The sequence below is a fragment of the Populus euphratica genome, unplaced genomic scaffold, assembly GCF_000495115.2.
Source record: "Populus euphratica unplaced genomic scaffold, PopEup_1.0 scaffold1205.1, whole genome shotgun sequence".
Lineage (NCBI taxonomy): Eukaryota > Viridiplantae > Streptophyta > Magnoliopsida > Malpighiales > Salicaceae > Populus > Populus euphratica.
In genome coordinates, this window is record NW_011501063.1 from 1305 (window position 1) to 10615 (window position 9311).

At 37.2% G+C, this 9311-nt stretch overlaps 1 protein-coding gene across 6 annotated transcripts; it reads left to right on the forward strand.

Moving 5' to 3' along the window:
* Nucleotides 1-211: 211 nt before the first annotated feature.
* On the forward strand, nt 212-8183 carry LOC105117173 (uncharacterized). Of its 6 annotated transcripts, none has more exons than XM_011014747.1 (20): nt 212-467; nt 588-857; nt 953-1140; nt 1211-1327; nt 1411-1482; nt 1657-1804; nt 2257-2339; nt 2764-2819; nt 3211-3347; nt 3507-3597; nt 3703-3768; nt 3880-4102; nt 4584-4685; nt 4981-5066; nt 5168-5290; nt 6153-6222; nt 6314-6405; nt 7250-7354; nt 7442-7562; nt 7651-8179. In XM_011014747.1, exons 2-19 carry the CDS (start codon nt 673-675, stop codon nt 7553-7555), a joined length of 2058 nt encoding a protein of 685 aa, XP_011013049.1. In that variant the 5' UTR covers nt 212-467; nt 588-672; the 3' UTR covers nt 7556-7562; nt 7651-8179. The 6 variants fall into 6 exon arrangements, 5 of the variants coding, with proteins under 5 accessions (XP_011013049.1, XP_011013050.1, XP_011013046.1 ...); XM_011014748.1 differs by having other exon boundaries at nt 212-427; XR_840682.1 differs by lacking the exon at nt 212-467 and having other exon boundaries at nt 474-857; nt 7651-7819; nt 7862-8183.
* Nucleotides 8184-9311: the final 1128 nt, after the last annotated feature.

Here is a 9311-nt window from a genome sequence, read left to right on the forward strand (position 1 = left end):
TTCACCTCTCCATAGTGATCCCCAAGCTATCACTCATTTTTAGAAAATTAATCGAGAATTACAAAAATCGAACACCGATGCATCATATGGCTAGGCATCTCCCTGTTGTAGTTAATTTTAATGAAGGGCAGAAATGATCATTTTCTTCTCACGGTTCCATGATTGGCACAACTTGGTTGAAATCCTTTTACTGAATGGTGACGCTGCTATTACTGTGACGAGAAATAGAGATGGTGGTTTCGGCTGATCACACAACTGTTGTTTCTGAGATTTGATTGATTAGAGAAATGGCGTCCACAGCAAGGAAGCAAGAGACGAGTTCGAAATGCTTCTCTAATGGGACTGACTCCACTTTATTATCAGAGAATTGAAGCGAAAGGGTGAACGAATGACGGAAAAGTTGGAAGAGAGATCCAATCACAATCAAGGAAACCAACCACTTATTGCTATAAATATTACTAACCTCTGTATGCTTCTAGTAGTCCAATTTATTTATTTATGGGCTTGACATACGCTAGTCAATGGTTTTCTCAGCTGTCGTCACTCACTCTTACTCGCTTATCTTCTTCATCTTCTTACTCTTTCAGCCTCTTCAACAGAAACTACACACAAAGGAAAGTCATCACTAACTTCTCTCCTAAAAGACAGCTACAGCGGCCTGCTTTCAAGACCATGGCTTCTTCAACACAAGTAGCTGATGCAACAGCCAAACAAGACAAAATCACTGCCCCTTACGGCTCATGGAAGTCCCCAATCACCGCAGACGTCGTCTCTGGCGCTTCCAAACGACTCGGCGGAATCGCCGTTGACGACCACGGTCACCTCTTCTGGGTCGAATCCCGCCCCTCTGAATCTGGGTACACTCGTAACCCTTACACAAAATCTACTTAACTGTTTTCAGTTCTCTCGTCTCGTGACTTGATTTTGGATGGTATTATGGCAATTTGATCAGGCGAGCGGTTCTTGTGAGAGAAGCCGACAAACCGGGAGAAGAACCCACCGATATTACACCGAAAGAATTTGCGGTGAGAACAACGGCTCAAGAGTATGGTGGTGGCGCATTCACGATATCAGGAGATACTGTCATTTACTCTAATTACAAGGATCAACGGCTTTACAAGCAGTCTATCAAATCCAAAGGTCGAATGAGCTATTACTTACTCATCAACTGCTACTTTTCACTTTTTTTTTTATTTCAATTTGTTGATAGTCCATGCAGTAGATTCTTCTCCTGTGCCGCTTACACCGGACTATGGTGGTCCCGTGGTTTCTTATGCTGACGGGGTCTTTGATTTGCGCTTCAATCGTTTTGTTACTGTGATGGAAGGTAGATAGATCCTCATGAACTCTGTTTATTTAGGGTTTCGATTAGAAAGAATTTTTTTGATGAATTTATGATTTTTTTGATAGATCGTCGCGTAAGTAGTACAAATTCAACCACAAGAATTGTTGCTGTAGGCCTTAGTGACAAGAGTATCCAAGGTATAAACTTGTTGGAATAAGATTTATGGACTTCGAGTAAAAAATTTCTGTTTTTTTAACTTGGTTTTTCAGAATTATCCAAATGCTTTTGTTCTCGAAATATTAGTTGTTTTACTATTTGATTCCTGGCCGTATGTTGAGGAAATTACCTTTTTTTGGATATTTTGACTTCAGAGGCAAAAGTATTAGTAAGTGGCAATGATTTCTATGCATTCCCACGCATAGACCCCAAAGGCGAACGGATAGCGTGGATAGAATGGGGCCACCCTAATATGCCATGGGATAAAACAGAGCTCTGGGTCGGCTATATTTCTGAAAATGGGTAAGCATAATTTGTCAATGATTGCATTTCAATAACTTCCTTTAGCAGTAGTTGTTGAATTTGGTTTACTTGCTGCTGATATACGATATTCAGAACCATTCTGCTTTCTTTTCAATAAATTCTTTGCTATCAACACTTCAACTTGTTCGAACATCAGCAATTTATCATAAGTTGCCATTCTCAAATCAGTACCATGTGACTCATCATCACCTTGCTTTTGTTATATGCTGTTTGGTGCATGAATATGGTTTTCTTTGCTTTAAAAACAACCTGCTTAACTTTAGGATTTTAAATTTGTGTCAAAACAAACTTTTCAGGTCACCATTCTCTAGGACAGACAATCACTTGATACTACATTCTGCGCTGAATTCAGTTCTCAGTTATCATAATGCAGATAAATAAATACACAGGACCACTTGATGCCGCTTATTCCTCTTAATTTTCTTGTGCAGAGATGTTCATAATCGCATTTGTGTTGCTGGTTGTGATCCTAACCTTGTGGAGTCTCCAACTGAGCCCAAGTGGTCCTCCAAAGGTACTATATCTTGTCGGTTTTATCATGGAACTTCACATATATGATGTAACTCGGCTGGGGAGCAAATCCTCCGGGATAAATTTGCTGAAGGGGGAAGCTTCTGTCTGCAACATTTACTTAAAAGAAAAAACATGTGGTATGTTTGTTCTGAGAAAAGTGATTAGGTCAACAAAGTTTATGTTCTGAAAGTGGCCTCTGGATTGGTTACCTGCACATCAATGCTCAAATTATATTCCCGAGACTTAGTCGTGAAACCTAGTTTGGATTTGAGCCGTGTGCTTGATTCCCTTGGAAGCTAATGCCATTGCATTACATATTTAACATTTCAGCCATGCATGTATGATGTTCAGCTGTTTTGTCCTGTCAGAATTTTTGTAGCTTCGAGTTACTGCATATATTGATATTTTCATTTGCATTGCTACAGGTGAACTATTTTTCATCACTGATAGAAAAGGTGGATTTTGGAATCTATATAAATGGGTAAGTTCTATAATTGGGCATTAGTTTGATGCTATGGTACACCCTTTTCTCTATGTAATCTTCTTTATGTGAAAACAAAATTTTAATTGATTATGCTTCTTAAAGAGAGAAAATTCACATGCAGGACAAAGGATTCATGCATGCTTTGACCACGTTTTCAATCCTACTCATTTTCATGAGATACATGCAGGACAAAGGATTCATGCATGCTTCGACCAATTTTCAATCTTATTCATTTTAATGAGATTAAAAATAAAACAATCATAAGCAGGATTATGGAAGCATTGCATTCTATGTTGAAGTGCTTGGACCCTGTGCTTCTTGTGCATTACAACCATTTCTTGGACTTAACTATCTGCTGAACTGATTATCCTTTCTCTTTGGACGACAGATTGAATCTGTCAATGAGGTGCAAGCAATTTATTCCCTGGATGCTGAGTTCTCGAAGCCATTGTGGGTTTTTGGCATCAATTCCTATGAGCTTATTCAGAACAATGAAGGAAAGAACTTAATTGCTTGCTCTTACCGGTAAACCTTATAAAGTCAATAGCTTTGCGTTCTTTGCTTTATGCATCTGCTTTGGTTTTTTTCTTATTGAAAAACCTTGTTTCTTTGGAATTTTTTTGTGAACTTCCACTTGCAAACCAAACTTCATTGTGATCAAACTATTGGAATGTTTGGTTTCAGGCAGAATGGAAGATCATTTCTTGGTATTCTGGATGATGTTCAAAGCTCATTATCTCTACTTGATATTCCTTTCACAGACATCGATCATATTGTACGTCCTCAAATCTTATTCTCTCCAATCTGTAGTTTGAATGAAAAGCCTTTAGCTCAGACATTAAAGATGATCTATCTAAGCTGTGCATCTTTGCCCATGCAGACTTCATGGAACCGTTGCTTATATGTTGAGGGAGCATCTGCAGTTCATCCATCATCGGTGGCTAAGGTGCTACAGGATGTTCTACTCTGAACCTCTTTCCTTATTCACCAGGAGCTGGTGATTTTAGTTTTACAATATCGTATTCATCAATATCAGCTATCCTCTCTGTCTTTTCAGGTGAACTTAGATGATGTTGGATCCAAAGTTGTTGATTTCAAGATTATTTGGTCATCTTCACCTGATAGTTTGAAGTACAAGTCATATTTCAGCTTGCCTGAGTTAATTGAATTCCCAACAGAAGTTCCTGGTCAAAATGCCTATGCATATTTTTATCCACCTTCAAATCCCATTTACCAAGCTAGTCAGGAAGAAAAGCCTCCATTATTGTTGAAAAGCCATGGTGCGTGCCCTTGGTTGTATGTTAATGTTCAATGTTATCAATTGATGAAAAATGAAGGAAAAGATTTCTGAAGTGACCACCGTGATGTGATTTTGAGTACTTTTATTCGACAGTTATGGAATTGAGTTCAAGATATCTCGTCATGATAAAAATGCCATATTTCTTTGCATTGCATTTTCGAAAAACAATACAAAGTAATCTTGATGGGACTAGTATTTAAAAGTTTGAGTTAAAGAGATTTTTTTATAATAGATTCAAGCATTTATAATAAATGTCAAGCATAAAGTGTAAAGCCATATTAATAAAATGGTAGTACTTTTCAATAAAATGATTCAGAGAAACTTATCGTGGTTGGAAAAAGTGCCTGATTGCTAAACTTGTTTGACGGTACATATTTTAATTTATGTTTTCTTTTGATTAAATTGGTTTTTTTTAATATTTTTAAAAATGTTATTGACCCATGGCATCTGAAATTTTTCAGGAGGGCCTACAAGCGAGACACGTGGAATCTTAAACTTGAGCATCCAGTACTGGACCAGTCGTGGTTGGGCATTTGTGGATGTGAACTATGGTGGAAGCACTGGTTTGTCCTTATCCTTCATTTCTATTCCATCTTAATCATAATTGGCATAACTAGAAAGAACTGTCCTTGTTTTCTGATTCAAAGTGGAGGTTGTGCTTGACCCCGAGATTTTTTAAATTTGGTGTTGTTTCACAAGTTACCTGGGTGCCATTGCACTTCTCTCCTTTGATAATTATCTTATGGAAAAAAGTATGGAATGTGGGCTTGTTTTGCAGTTGTGCTTATTTGTTGGATAAAAATGTTTATATGTGGTGATATCTTTATACTAAACATTTTATGGGCATAAATTTTGAAGGTTATGGTAGAGAATATAGAGAACGCTTATTGGATAAATGGGGAATTGTGGATGTCAATGACTGTTGCAGTTGTGCTAAATTTTTGGTAATGCTTATACTTCTGTAATTGCTTTCCATGTTCTAATGGACACACATGCTATAATAATATTTTCAAAGTTATGCTGACGTGCATATTTTTTCATCTAGGTGGACAATGGAAAGGTAGACAGGGAACGACTATGTATAACTGGAGGTTCTGCTGGTGGCTATACAACCTTGGCTGCTCTTGCTTTTAAAGAAACATTTAAAGCTGGAGCTTCCTTATATGGTGTGAGTGCTTCATCCTAAATTTAGTTCCAATTTAGTTTCCCAATTGACTTAGTATATGGTCAATGATATTGTGAGAAGAATTTGGTTGTTGACTTGATTGTTTTATGTTCTTATTTGAATTCACAAGATGGTAAAGCCCTTTAAAATGGATCTGGAAATAATCCATGGATTCATTTTTCTCCAGATATTACAGTTTTTATAGTATTCCACTGCATTTTCTGTAAAACACTGCTTTATTCTGTTCTCACAATGCACCTTCTAAACAATGCCCTCAAAATGAATTTGTTTGTCCATCAATTTTTATGTCAAGAAGCAGGGTGCCTTTTGCTGCATGACCAAGTCTTGTTGAACGTGAGTTTCATTTTTCAGTCCTCATTAACAACTTAGAACCCTGGCCATCATGTTAGGTAAGTCTTATTGAAAATTGATAGTGGGCTTCTAATTTGAAAATTTCAGCACCTTGCTGAAGTGGCTCCATATGGCGATGAATTTGAGGAAGATTTAGTGCATTTGTTTACCTGAACTGGGTTGCATGGACTGAATCTTGATTTTAAATGTACAATGGCTCCCTTTGAGGGTGCTTATATTAAAATCTGAGCCACGAAAATAACTGCAGAAGATTTCTGCAATCTCATTGTGTGGCTATTTAAAGATACATTTGAAGTTCTCTGGCCTTGCGTGTCTGCTGAATTTTTCATTTTTTTCTGTTTTTCTCCTATTGCTGCTCTTCCCCATGACCATAAATTACATTTTAATTTCTAGGGTTTTCATATGATTTAAATTGATAGATCAATTATACTGTATACTAATTAAAGGAATTGCAAAGAATGCAAGACCTAACAAGGAGTTTCATAATGAACAGGTGGCTGACTTGAGCATGCTGAGAGCAGAAACTCACAAATTTGAGTCTCATTACATTGATAATCTTGTTGGTAAATTGCACAAACATATCTCATTTATACAGTATTTTTTAATGCTCCTTTTCTTTGATCTAGTGGTGTGGCAATCCTTTTCTGATTGCAGGTACTGAAGAGGATTACTTTGAGAGGTCTCCTATCAATTTTGTTGATAGGTTTTCTTGCCCCATCATTCTATTCCAAGGATTGGAAGACAAGGTACAGATACCACATTTTTCTGTGTTCTTTGGGTTATAATAATGATAATCAAGGGTATCAATAAGCTTCAGGCCAGGAACCAGAGACATGTTGCTAAAATGCTGGGAATGAGGGTGAATGACCGCATACATCATGCTATCTTGCTATTATAGACTGATTGTTTGTTAATGGTGTTGCTTCTAAAACTTACAACTGAAAAACTTTTTGGTAGTATCAATTTTACATGGCAGAGCTAATCTTTAGTGACAAATTTTGGGGTTTAAATAAAGTGTGACGTGTAGTTTTCTTATTTGATTAAATTGTATTTCCTTCCATCTTGGTTCAAGGTCAGCTGTAACCCTAAGTTAGATTGCTGTCCATGGCAACTTACACATCGTGTGGTTAAGTTGAATGATCATCTTGAAAGAGCCGTGGTGCAGAAATTTGAACTTCTGCATCTTCAATCTATTTGCTGCCCTAACAATGATGTCCCCATTCTACTAGCATCCTGTAATTTCCTTTATCGGCTTCTTAATATGGCAACTATTATTTTCTGTTGGGAACTTTGCCAGTGCTAATAGATAGATGAATCATCAGAATAACAGAGGATATCTATATGAAGGTACTGGTGTGTTGCATTAAAAAATACACGTTATGTATCATTGGTTGCAAAATGTAAAATATGTGATGCTAAAATAAACAGAAAGGGGTCCATGTAGCTGCTGTGCCTCTGGCCTTCTTAATCAATGGGGCAGCAGGGTGGCATCTACTAGGAAAGATATTACTGTAAATCTGAATGCTAGGAAACAGCGAAGCTTTCAGCGTATCAATGACAACTGAGTTCAGATATCTCTGCATGGTGTAGGTTGTGCCCCCTGATCAGGCTCGTAAAATCTACCTGGCATTGAAGAAAAAAGGTTTGCCAGTAGCTCTTGTGGAGTATGAAGGAGAGCAGCATGGTTTCCGGAAGGTATATTCTAATGTTACAGTTCATTTAGCTACAACATTTGTAATGGATATGGATGATACATCAGGTTCGATCTCTGATTATATGCAGGCCGAGAACATTAAGTTTACACTGGAACAACAGATGCTGTTTTTTGCCCGTTTGGTTGGACGCTTTACTGTGGCAGATGAGATCGATCCAATTAGGATTGATAACCTTGACTGAACATATGGTATGGTAGCGTGAGTGCAATCATCGGCTTAGTTGGTAAAAACCATTTGATGCCATCTGATCAAAGCAATCGATTTTCTGAATTTCAGGAACTTTGTGGACTCTTGTCAGTGGACAACACTAAAATGAGCTTGAAGGTTGGAAGCCCATGGAATATAACGAGCATAAGGAGTACCTTCCTCCACTTTGGTACTGAAATGGGAACATGAAAAAATGACTTCTTATTTGCTCTTTCCCGTTTACTCCTCCATACATCAGGCTCCGGATGACAATTAGGAGGACATTATAATTTACCGTCAGTTGTATTTCATATATATCAGAACATGCGCCTGTAAACTCTTCGATTTCATGTGATGTCTCTCTGCTTCAGTTCTCTGAAGACGATAGAAAGACTCGTTACGAACGATTTCTGTTTAGAACCTTTACAAATGGGGGTACGTGGTTGTCTAAATGTGAACTAGCATGCTGTGGTCGTTTAGGATGCAAGTTGGGGATCATGAAGGTTCTCTGTATCTGCACCTGTTGAACGTGTAATAACATAGCTCGCATAGTTGAGTGATTGTGGATTAAAATGCTTGCATCCCACCAAATTCAGGATAAATCTGATCATCTTGAGTTGAAATATATTGTTATTGATGGTTAGTTGGCTAGATATTAGGAGTTGCATAACTGCTTTTACACTTCTGTTGGTGCTATTCATTGGTGGAAAACAGTGCTCCTTAGGTTGCATTGCCTGCGATCGTAGGGAGGGATCATCAGGGATAATAAAATCAATTGTGACTATGAAGTGTAGAAGTTGAAAATGTCAGTTTGTGTACCTTTGCTGGGTTATTTGTTTTTCTTCGCCGATAATGAAATTAATAGCAATTCAAAAGTGTCCATGCATAATAATTCCAAAACTTGTGGGTCGAATGTCCTGTTGTAGCATTTTGATAGCTTACTGAATGGAAATGGCATGGCATGGCATATCAGAGGAGGTTGCTAAAACATCATGTTATAATCAACAATCATGTTTTCCAATTAGCTTGCCTGCATCAGAGCTCACTGCCTCCCCTCCGATCCATCTTCAATGTCCCTGATATTCTTGATATAATTGAGTTGATCCATCTTCAATGCCTCTGATATTCTCGATATAATTGAGTTGCTAGATTGAATTTACATTGAGTTTCAACGTGTTTTGTATTAAAATTTTATTTTTTTTAATTTGATTTTTTAAAATTATTTTGATGTGTTGGTATTAAAAATAATTTTTTAAAAAATATTTTGATATATTTTCTAACCAAATTTCTTTTAAAAATAACTATATCTATACTTTTAAATACCGATGAAAAGTAGGAAAACAACAGCAACTTCAACACAAGGATCCTTTGATTGGTTAGACGACGTGGAGGTAAAACATTTTCGTTCCTTCACGCTTGATCTGGGGCATTGTGGATTTTACTTGCATGCATAGTTGCCCCGCCAAAATCACGCTATTGGTTTTATTTTATGAAATTACTTGCATTAATTTGATGAACTGATCATGTCTTAGAAGTGAAAATTGTGAGGAAACGTGTGGAATAACAAGGTGGCAAAAATTCTTATCCAATCGGCACTCACAAAAACGAGACATGAGCTTTTGATCGTGTACGCTGTAGTTCCAATATTTGAAATCATGCTTTTATTACAATTGTAAAGAATCGAAAGAAAAACAAAGAATTGATATGGCACTAGGTTATCAATGAGAGACCGATCAGAATTCAGCCGGAAC